The sequence below is a fragment of the Mobula birostris genome, chromosome 14, assembly GCF_030028105.1.
Source record: "Mobula birostris isolate sMobBir1 chromosome 14, sMobBir1.hap1, whole genome shotgun sequence".
Taxonomy (NCBI): domain Eukaryota; kingdom Metazoa; phylum Chordata; class Chondrichthyes; order Myliobatiformes; family Myliobatidae; genus Mobula; species Mobula birostris.
The window spans coordinates 73,906,040-73,918,214 of record NC_092383.1 but is presented as its reverse complement, the minus strand read 5'-3'; the positions used below and the strand labels follow the sequence as shown (position 1 = coordinate 73,918,214).

The window sequence follows — 12,175 nt, the reverse complement described above, 5'->3', positions numbered from 1 at the left end:
CCCCTTGTCAATCACAGTTCCCTCAGCCTCCCTTTAGAATGCTTCCTCTTCCTTGATTTCAAAGGTTCAAAGGTTCAGTTATTATCAAAGCATATATCCATATACAACTCTGAAATTTGTCTTCTTCAGATAGCCACATAACAAAGAACATGAAAGTCGTTCAGAGAGAAACATCAAACACACACACACACACACACACACACACACAAAAGAATGGCATCCTGATCATTAACCTCCAAAACAGAACAGGAACATCGATTCATCCCCCCACCCAAAAAAGAACAACCCCTCCTCAGAACAAAAAACTAACAGAACATCAACCCTAAATACCCTCCACTCACACAACAAGATGGAAAAGGAACATGATTCCTTTCATTCAAGGATCAATCATTTTGTTCTATTTTACATAGAATCAGAAGACCTCTGTTAATTAATTGCAGGAGTACAGAAAAGCTGGAGATTGTTTTGAGTATCTGTCAAAAGAAGATGGAAGAGGTGAGGGAGGTGAAGTACCGGAGTCAGAAGGTGAAAGGATACGTGAACCCACCAGATGGAGGCTGGGGCTGGATGATTGTCGTCCATTTCTTTCTGGTAAGAAAGCAAGTTTCAACTGCTCCTTCATGGGGCAATTATTTTGCTTTTTAGGATGAGATGAGATAACTTCAGGGCAGATTTATTCTTCTGCCACAGAGAGCTAGCCTCAAATTCCTTGTGGGTCAATGGAATTGGAAATCTCTTCCTCATGGTTGTTCCAGCAGCCTTAGCATTTTCAGATTGTTGCTTCATTGACACGCGCATAAGGCTGAGAGATGTCAACTTCGTGTGAGAAATACAAATATTCATTTGTATGCTGGTTCTGAGATTGAATTCAAGGAGGTATTCTGGAGTTGCAATCTTGCTACGCCCTGCCTGAATAAGTTAATACTCATTCTAGTCACCCAGAAATGATACTTAACTGCACAGTGGAGAGTATCCTGACTAGTTGCTTCATAGCCTGGTGTGGAAACGTCACTGTCCAAGAATGGAAAAGCCTACAAAAAGTAATGGATACAGGCCAGCCCATCACAGGAAAAGCCTTCCCCACCATTGAGCACATCTGCAAGGTGTACTGCCACAAGAAATCAGCATCAATCATCAAGGACCCACGCTCCCCCCACCACCCCATCCAGCCCATTCTCTCCTCCCGCTGCTGTTCCCTCTGCTCAAAGGAGGTACAGGAGCCTTGGGTCCTACACCACCAGGTTCAGGAACTGTTATTACCCTCCAAGTACAATTTAATTATTATTCAACCATACATAAATGCCTAAGAATACAGCCAAACAAAGCCTTTCCTCGAGGGCCAAGGTGCAAAACACAGTACCAACAGTCATACACAGCACAAGACACATATAGCAATATAAGATGATAGCAGTAATCATATAGTCACACAAAAAATATAATATAGCCCAAGTCTCTGAGTGATATGTCCTGCAGATGATGTCAGCAAGAATGGTTATCAGCAATAACAGACCCCCAGCAGTCAGCAAATGAACACGTATACGCACGGAATCTATCTTGTCTTCCACCGAGTGAACACTGGAGGGCAGCACCAGTGGTGGGGGCCTGTCCCCAGTCCAGCATGGACACTGCATTACGACACTGCAACTCCTCTCCTGGCCGGCTGTGACAGGCCAGCCTGTGGCATGAGGCCTAGTCCGCGCTACAACCGAGGCCACGCAGCTCCACAGCCATTGGTCTCCGTGCTTAAAATAAAGAAAATAAAAGAAAAAGTGGGAAAAAAAGTCAGGCTCCTGAACCAGCGTGGATAAATGCACGTACCTCACATTGAACTGATTCAACAACCTATGGAATCACTTTCAATTACCCTACAACTTACTATTATTTATTTATTTATTTTTCTCATTTCAATTTAGCGATGGACACCCATTTCTTAATTGCTAAGAATGTTTGGACTATTCTAGTGTTGTTTAGTATTGTGGATCTCTGGAGATTTACATCGATATTGTGTAGGCCTAATTGTTTAATCATATTGTGTTGTGACTTCTAATCTGTCTAAGTCCTTATGCAGCCTCACTGCTTCCTCAACACTACCTGCCCCCACCTATCTTTATATTCCCCTCAAACTTGGCCAAAGAGCCATCACCTCCATCATCCAAATCACTGACATATAATGCAACAAGAAGCAATCCCAACACCAACTCCTGTGGAACACTACTAGTCACGAGTATCCAGTCAGAACAGCCCCCTTTATTCCCACACTTTGCCTCCTGCCAATCAGTCAAGGCTCTATCCATGCTATTATCTTTCCTGTAATACCATGGCTCTTATCTTGCTAAGTAGCCTCAAGTGTGTGGCACTTTGTCAAAGACCTTCTGAAAATCCAAGAACACTTCATCCACAGGTCCTCCTTTATGTCTCCTGCTTGTTAATTCCTCAAAGAATTCCAACAGATTTGTCAAGCAGGATTTTCCCATAAAGAAACCATGCTGACTTTGGCCTATTTTACCATGTGCCTCCAAGTACACCAGAACCTCATCCTTAACAATCGACTCCAACATCTTCCCAACCATTGAGGTCGGATAACTAGCCTATAATTTCCTTTCTTCTGCCTCCCTCCCTTCTGGATGAGTGGAGTGACATTTGCAATTTTCCAGTCCTCCAGAACCATTCCAGAATTTAGTGATTCTTTAAAGATCATTACTATTACTCCCAGAATCTCTTCAACTACCTCTTCCAGAATCCTGGGGTGGAGTCCATGTGGTGCAGGTTATTTATTAACTTTAAGAATTTTCAGCTTCCCAAGCATCTTCTCCATAGAACTAGCAACTGCATTCACTTCTACCCTGTAACACTCTCAAAATTCCAGCATACTGCAAGTGTATTCCATAGTGAGGACTGATGCAAAATATTTATTAAACTTGACCATCATCTCCTTGTTCCCCATTGCTACCTCTCCAGTCTCTTTTTCAGTTGTCCACTATCTACTCTCGCCTCTCTTTTCCTCTTTATATATCTGAGAAAACTTTTAGTATCCTCTTTGATATTATTGGCTAGCTTACTTTCATATTTCATCTTTTCCCCTTATGGCTTTCTTAATTGCCCTTTGTTTGTTTTTAAAAGCTTCCCAATTCTTGAGCTTCTGATTAATTTCTGTCCTATTATATGCCCTCTCTGTTGTTTTTATGTTGACTTTGGCTTCTGTTGTAAGCCACGGTTGTGGCATCCCAGCTTTGAAATATTTCTTCCTCTTTGGATGTCTCTATCCTGTGCATTCTGAATTGCTCCCGGAAACTCCAACCATTGCTGCTCTGCCATCATCCCTGTTAGCATCCCTTTCCATTCAGCTTTGGCCATCTTCTCTCTCGTGCCTCTGTATTTTGTTTTACTCCACTGTAATACAGACACATTTGACTTAAGTTTCTCTTTCTCAAATTGTGGAAGCAATTCAATCATAGTATGATGACTGTCTCCTAAGGGTTTCTTTACCTTAAGCTCCTTAATCAAATCCAGTTCATTACATAATACCTATTCCAGAATAGTTGATCCCCTAGTGCAGTGGTCCCCAACCTCCGGGCCGTGGACCGATACCGGGCCACGAAGCATGCAGGGGTGCAGTGGTCCAGAGGTTGGGGACCACTGCCCTAGTCGGCTCATGCACAAGCTACTCTTAAAAAAAACACCTTGTAGGCATTCTATAAACTCACTCTCTTGGGATCCAAAATCAGTACCAACCTGATTTTCCTAATTTACCTTCATGTTGAAGTTCCCCATGACTATTGTATCATTGCCCTTTTAACATGCATTTTCTATCTCACACTGTCATTTACAGTCCACATTCTGTCAATTGTTTGGAGGTTTATATACAACTACCATCAGGTTTTTTTTTATCCTTTCAGTTTCTTAACTCTATCCACAAGGATTCTACATTTTCTGATCCTATGTTACATCTTTCTAAGGATTCGATTTGATTTTTCTCCAACAGATCCACACCACCCCCTTTGCTTTCCAGCCTGTCTTTTCTATACAATTTTTATCCTTGGATGTTAAGCCCCCATCTATAATCATCTTTCAGCTACAACTCAGTGATGCCCACAACATCATGCCTGCCAATCTCTACTGCACGTATACTGCAGTAGTATTTGCCACCCTTTTTGATTTTGTTCCCCTGTAACACTGCAAATCATCATACTGACCGCAATTTTGCCCATAATCTGCCTGTCCTTCCTGCCAGTCTCACTAAACACTGCCTCTGCTTGTATACCAACTGCCCCAGTTTCAGCCCTGTCACTCATTTTCCTATCCCCCTGCCATATTAGTTTAAACCCCCCACGAATGTTCAAGCAAACCGGCTCACGAGGATTTTGTACAGATCATACCTTCCCTAGAAGAGATCCCAATGATCCAAAAATCTGAAAAAACTGCCCCCTGTGCCAGTTCCTCTGTTATGCATTCATCTGCCAAATTATCCCACTCTTTCCCTCACTGGCACATGGCACAGGCAGCAATCCAAAGATTACTGCTCTGGAGGTCCTGCTTGTCAGCTTTCTACCTAACTCCCTAAATTCTTTCTTCAGGATCTCCTCCATTTTCCTACCAATGTCATAGGTGCCAAGATGAACCAAGACTCCTGGCTGCTCACCCTTCCCATGGAGGGTTAGAATTTTCCATTGATTAAATTTTTCTTCTGAAGTGATAATTACCTCATTTTTCTGGGTTGGGCTTTCACTTATGTTCAGTGTGTATCTATCAGGATTGCATATGCTCATGTGAAGTGCTGGATCCTGTTTTTGGTGATAAAAGTATATTCTTAGAAGTTTTATCTGACCTTACATAATTTTTAATATCTGTTATTCCTCTTCCTCCTTCTGTCCTAGGTAGTGTTAATCTAAGTGTGTTCAAGTGCACATAGTGTTTTCTAAAATTTGTCATTACAGTTATTAACTTTTTTTGTAAATTTTCCAGACAGCCAAGATATTATGCCAAAGGAATACATTAATATGAGCACAGCGAAAGTGTTTATTGCTTTGTTATATTTTTATTATTGAGCTCTGTTTGGCAGATTTTCCTTAGCCTTAAAGTAGATTCTGTCAAACTTTTTCCCTTTATTGCACTATGATCTATTTTCTTTGCTTGTTGATATCCCAAGTATTTATATGTTTCATATCCATCCATCTGTTGTATTGTAACCTGCTGCTCTGTTTTGTATTTGACTAGCTCTATTGCACATTTCTTTATTCTGCACATACATGTATCTAGTCCAAAGCTCATGTTTATATCTTTAGAAAATAGTTCTACTATTTGAATCAATTGATTTAGCTTTACTGATGAAGGAGTGTGTAATTTCAAATTGCCCACGTATGGAAGGTGTGTCAAGGTATGACTTGTTTGGTTTTCTGTCACTTGATACCAAATTTTTGTGCCTTTCAGTAAATTAGAAAGCGAGTTTAAAGCTAAACAAACATAAAGGGGTTAGAGCATCATCCTGGAAAAAACCTTGGTTTATTTTGATAATGCTGGTTGTTCTGCTTTGATTCTTAATAGATGGGGTGATTATAGTATGCCAATTCTTCATCAGATGTTGCAGGAATTTCAAAAGTATTGGGTGTAGTTTATATATATATCAAGAGCTTCTATTAACCATGAGTGTGGACAGAGTCAAATGCTTTTTGGTAATCAATATTACAAGATGAATTATTGTTATAATAAGACTATGAGATAAGGAGACAATTTACACCATCGAGTCTTCTCTGCCATTTCATCATGCTGATCCAGTTCCCTCTCAGCCCCAGTCTCCTGCCTTCTCCCTTCATGCCCTGACTAATCAAGAATCCATCAAATGCTGCCTTAAATACATCCAAGGACTTGGCCTCCACAGCTGCTTGGCAATGAATTCCACAGATTCACCACTCTCTAGCTTAAGAAATTCCTCCTCATCTCCATTCTAAATGCATGTCCCTCTATTCTGACGCTGTGTCCTCTGGTCTTAGATTCTCCTATTACTTGTATATGCACAGTTAGACTTCTTTTGCACTCTATAACATGTAACTGAACTTTGAAATTCAAGGACAGTTACTAGAGGAGAATACCACAGGCAGCCATAAATCTTCCTCTTTCTAAAGTTACCTGTGCATTTTACTCTGACTAAGTTTGGTTACGCTTTAAAATCAAAATACAGATGAAGTTTTAGCATGTGTGATTACTGACTTTCAACTGACTTTAGAAAGAGCTCGTGCTTTCAAGGAGCACGAGTTCAGAAAACCTCAGCACACAAACAATTCATGATATGTTGAAGTCGACCATTAATTTAAAGTGGGTTGGAAATTGTCCAGCATTTATGATGTGTTCATGATTGCTGAGAAGCTCTGCCATTGATCCCCCTGAATATTGCAGGCTTATGGTTGGTGGGAATTATGACCATGCACTATTTGTTCATTTTAATAAGTAGAAGAGGCTATAGCAATCAGATTCTCCAGTACGAAGCATAAAAACTTCCTTAGTTAAAACCTATGAATAATTTATATTCATAAATAAGTGAAAGAATCTTGGCAACAAGGCACAAGAAAGTTATGTCCTTGAATCCTGAAATTTCCTCAGAAATATTGTGGTAACAGCGCTACATCAGCTCCAGTGACCTGAGTTCCATGCTAACCTCCAGTGCTGTCTGTTTGGCATTTGTATTTTCTCCTTGTAACTGTGTGAATTTTCTTCAGGTGCTCCATCTTCCTCTCACAGTTCAATGATGCGTGAGTTGGTAGTTTAATCGGCACTGTAAATTATCCATATTATGTGGGTAGGTGGGAGATTCCGGGGGGAATCGCTGGCAATGAGGGCAGAATTTTTAAAAAAGATTTATATAAAAGGCTACTTAATGACAGTGCAGGCTCAGTGAGACAAAGGGCCTCGTTTCATGCCATGTGACTCCACGAATATACAAACTGAGTGGGTACTAGTGAGAAAGGGTAAAGTATTAAGGTTTAAAAATAACTTCTTCTAGACAGAATATGATGTAACACTCACAACACGCTGGAGGAACTCAGCAGGTCGGGCAGCATCCGTGGAAACGATCAGTCAACGTTTCGGGCCGGATCCCTTCGTCAGGACTGAAGGGGGAAGGGGCAGAGGCCCTATAAAGAAGGTCGGGGGAGGGTGGGAAGGAGAAGGCTGGTAGGTTCCAGATGAAAAACCAGTAAGGGGAAAAATAAAGGGGTGGGGGAGGGGAAGTGTGATGTGCTAACCATTTTCTCAAAGCTCAAGTTAAACAATTCCTCCTTAGAAAAAAACTATCACCCCTCTCCTACCATATTCTGCCCTTTACCCCTTTTGATTTTAGGATGTTCTCTTTGGACTTTTAGTTTGGCATCAGCAAATGTGCAAACCTGAACTGCAAATGATTTGACCTGGAGACCCAACAGGCTACAGATGCAGGAACCCTTTGACTTGATTATCTTTCCTGGTAATATGAAGAGAAATGTTTATTTCAGGTGTTTCTAGATCATCAGTTAGCTTGAACTGGAACATTGCTTTGAGAGGTTGGTCATGTGGTCATGGCTAAAATCAACCTCCCTCAACCCACTACCTCCCTGGACCCACTACAATTTACCTATCGCCACAATAGGCCTACGGCAGACACAAGCTCATTGCCACTGTACGCAGCCTGGACAATACAAATACCTATATCGGCATCCCATTTATTGACTACAGCTCAGCACTTAACACCATTTACTACTATTTAACACCATGACTACAGGTCTGATTCAAAAGCTACAGAACCTGGGCCTCTGTACCTCCCTCTGCAACTGGATCCTCGACTTCCTAACCAGAAGACTATAATCTATGAGATTTGGGATAAACATCTCCACCTCGTTGACAATGAACACTGGTGCACCTCTGAAGCACCTTCAGTAATTCCAAAAGACTGAAATTGGGTAAAATACTGGAAGGCTTTTATTCGCTGTACAATATGACCTCCATGCTGAGTGTCTGCCCCCAGACTGAGGGGGAGGGGTAAGGCAGAATCACCTTTATTCAGGAATCTGTGGGAGGAGCCACAGGGGCAGTCAGCAGAGGGGCGTGCCCAGACAGTTAACCCAGTTACAACATATATATGGTTTACCACAACCTCAGGGACATTTGCTTAGCCCACGGCCCTACTCCCTCTACACATGTCTGTGTGGCTAGGCACAACTAAAATGCCATCTATAAATTTGCTAATGAAACAACCATTGTTGGCAGAATCTCAGATGGTGACTGAAGGGTGTACAGGAGCGAGATCTATCAGCTAGTTGAGTGGTGTCGTAGCAACAACTTTGCACTCAACATCAGTAAGACTAAAGAACTGATTGTGGACATCAGAAAGGGTAAGTCGAGAGAGCACCCAGCAGTCCTCATAGAGGGATCTGAAGTGGAGAGACTGAGCAATTCCAAGTTACTGGGTGTCAGTTTCTCTGAAGATCTAGCCTGGATGCAACTATAAATAAGGCAAGACACCGGCTATATTTCATTAGGAGTTTGAGGAGGTTTGGTTTGTCAGCTAAAACACTCAAACCTCACCAGATGTACTGTGGAGAGCATTCTGACTGGCTGCATCACCGTCTGGTATGGGGGGGTGGTGCGGGGGCTACTGCTAAGCTGCAGGAGAGTAATAAAATTAGTTGGCTCCATCATGGCCACAAGCTTCCATAGTATCCAGGACATCTCCAAGGAGCAGTGCCTCAAAAAGGGGCAGCTTCTATACTTGCATTCAGAAGTGAAATGGATAAAATTTCATGTGACAATAAGCTTTCTCAGTGGGAGATAAGTGTATCTTTAACTAGTGAATTGCTTGTGATCATCTTCATGTACACTTCCTGTGTATTCATTCAGTCCATCTTTCCTCACAACTGTCAGTATGCACCCTCACAATTACAGATATGATCAAACTTTTTAGAATACTCCTTAATGTTCTGCTCAGACACGCCTTTCATTACTCCTTATCCATACTGCTTACAGCTATCCATACATTCTCTCACAGTTTCTCATTTATACCCTCCATAATTCATCTGTATTCTCCCTCACTGTTAAACTCTGTTCACACCTGTCTCTATTCTGATAGATTCTGCTGTCTGCCTGCATCCTCTTCAGAGGCAACTCTCTTCCCAGCTATCCTCCCTCATTGTACTTCCAGTATTCCCTTACAAGTACATCCTCTCACCTTGACTCCTACTCACACATATTTCCAAACTTTTTCTTGCTTATAAATGAAACACCCTGGTTTCCATGGCTACGTAAGACTAGGGGAGACACTCTCAAGTCCCGCCAAACTTGTGAGGTGAGACGGCTCAACCCAACCCAAACCTCGGTTTGTGTGGATGCAGTGTAATTTGCTACCCTGTTACAAATTAGTGCCATGAAACAAGAGACAGCACACTGCATATGATTAAAGGAATTATATTTATGAATCTTAACTTAAGGGTTAGTAAAGAATAACAAAAAGAAAAGGGCCCATTCTAATTAAACAGTCAAATGTACACAGGCTGGAGCTCATCTTAAATTTTTCTGTCACTCACGCGCTGGGCCCTCAGTCAGTGTGAACACCCACACCACCTTCCAAATGTCGCTGGCAGTCCATCTCGAACAAACAGCTCTCCCACCGGACAGTATGCTACGACCGGTTCTCCCCAGCGTCTTCTCTCTTCATCTCCCACCGAACAAAAACCCCAAGCCCAATCTTAGTATCCCTCACCAGAGAAACCGCCCCTTAATTCGGCCATCCTAATTGGATGGCACACATTTCTCCTCATCTCTTACCTTCAGCAATAACCCAAACCAGCTGAAAGCAGAGCAGATTTCTCTCACAGAACTGCTAAGTACATACAACATAACAGTAAAAATATGAACCAGAGCATTACATAAACTTTACAAATTCTGTGCAAAATCTGTTAAACTGAAGGGTGAGGGATTGCAGAAATAATGGTATGATGCCCTACTCTAGTAAAACTCTGGCCATATTGTGCTTACTAGGCAATATTTGCCATCATGTTAGAATGGTTTGGAAATGTTTTTAATTAAAAGGTTGAGGTATTTTAACAGGAAAGCAGCAACACAAATTAATCTGCAGGAGCAGTCTCAGCCCCATTCACACCAAGTACCACCAGGTATTGATTAAAAGGGCACGGTCTCCGTGGAAACCTATTTGGCAAGTCGGCCCTTGCTTGGTGAAAGTCAAGAAGGCAGTGTGAGCTGTGTAGAACATGATTTTGTGAAGAGCCACATTATGATTCTGCAGCAAGACTTGTGTAGCTGTGTCCTGCGCTTTGCAAACAAAATGTTGACATATTTAATTACTTTTTTCTCACTGAGTCACAAGGGTAAAACTTTCTCTGGAGCATGAAGCCAATGCTGCCAATTTCCTACAGCCCAGGGAATCACTTGGGATTTTCCATTAAAGAACACCTTTTTCTTGTCCCAATAGAGAAAGGAAACTTCAAGCCTAGCTTTGAAATTCTGGAGGCAACATATATTAATGCTTTGTGTTTTGCATTTACTGGCAAGTAATGCAGAATGGCTTGATGATGCATGAACCCAAATGTGGGAAGTCATAAACACAAGAAATTCTGAAGATGCTGGAAATCCAAACCAATACAAACAAAATGCTAGAGGAACTCAGCAGGTCAGGCAGCAACTATGGTAATGAATAAACAGTTGACATTTTGGCCCAAGACCCTTTCTCAAGACTGGACCAGAAGGGGAAAGATGCCAGAATAAAATGATGGGGGGGGGGCGCGGGGAGAGGGGAAAAGGGTAGCTGGAAGGTGATAGGAGAAGCCAGGTGGGTAGGTTAGGAATGGGCTGGAGAGGAAGGAATCTGATAGGAGAGGAGGGTGGACCATAGGAGAAAGGGAAGGTGGAGGGGACCCAGGGGGTTGTGATAAGCAAGTGAGAATAGGTAAGAGGCTAGAGTGGGAAATAGAAGAGGGAAGGGGGAGGAATTTTTTTTTGCCAAAAGGAGAAATCAATGTTCATGTTATCAGGTTGGAGGCTACCCAGAAGGAACATGCTCCTCCACCCTGAGAGTGGCCTCATCATGGCACAAGAGGCGGCCATGGAACATCATGTTGGAACAGGAATGGGAATAGAAATTAAAATGGCTGGCCTCTGGAAAATTCCACTTTGGGCAAATGGAGTGGAGGTGCTTGACAAAGAGGTCCCCAATTTACGTTAGGTTTCACCAATGTAGAGGAAGCTATAATGGGAGCACCGGATACAATAGAGGACCCTAACAGATTCACAGGTAAAGTGTTGCCTCGCCTGTGAGGACTGTTTGTGGCCCTGAATGGAGGTGAGGGAAGAGGTAAATGGGGTGGTGTAGCAACAACGGAAAAAGAGATAAAACATATATATTCTCCTGCTTCCTCCCCGTAACCTTTGACCCACTTATTATTCCAGAACCTATCAACCTCTGCTTTAAAGGTACCTGATGACTTGGTCTCCACAGCCATCTGTGGCAATGAATTCCCAAAGTACATCATCCTCTCATTAATGAAATTCCTCCTCACCTCTGTTCTAAAGGGACATCCTATTAAAGCAGTATTCCAGAAAATGGCTTAAGCTTTCCCAATAAGTTACTTGGTTTAGGAATAAAGCTACTTACCAAAGCCCATACTGACTTAGCACCGCGCTATTTTTGGAATTTTTTTTCCCTTTAGGAAGGTGGAATTGCCTTCATAAAAGTACATTAAATTTGCCTTCAACTTATATAGCACTTACAAGAATCAGAGGAATACTGTGTTAGCGCAGGTATTTCACAAATGGATCCAACCAGTAATTTATACAGTGCAGATGAGATAACACATGCTACTAGGGAAAGAAAAAAGGATTTGCTTTCCGACATCACTTTTCAGATCCTTTGCAAAAGTGCACACAGAATGCATGCGCAGTTAATTATTTTCATAAATATTGACAGTGGATGCAAAACCAGCAACTATTTTGCATCCCACTCACAGTGACAGATTGAATCTTTGGTTGACTTTTTTTAGATAGAGGAGTGGCCAGTTGATTCCACAGAATCAAACCTCTGCTCAATGAGATTTCTCTTAACTTGGGTCTGCACTTAAAGCCTCACCAAAAGTCAGAGTTAGACATTTGTAATTGCAACCCTTAAATTAGTTCAAAGCAAAACACTGAAGGTGCTGCAAAA

The 12,175-nt window shown here is 42.0% G+C and overlaps 1 protein-coding gene across 1 annotated transcript in view; it reads left to right on the top strand.

The window, feature by feature from the left end:
• The window catches only part of slc16a4 (solute carrier family 16 member 4), a 102,261-nt gene that overhangs the window by 35,857 nt on the left and 54,229 nt on the right, over positions 1-12,175 (top strand). The window contains exon 3 of the mRNA XM_072278676.1: positions 441-591. Coding sequence (XP_072134777.1) covers positions 487-591 — 105 coding nt within the window. The 5' untranslated portion in view covers positions 441-486. The remainder of the gene's footprint in view (positions 1-440; positions 592-12,175) is intronic.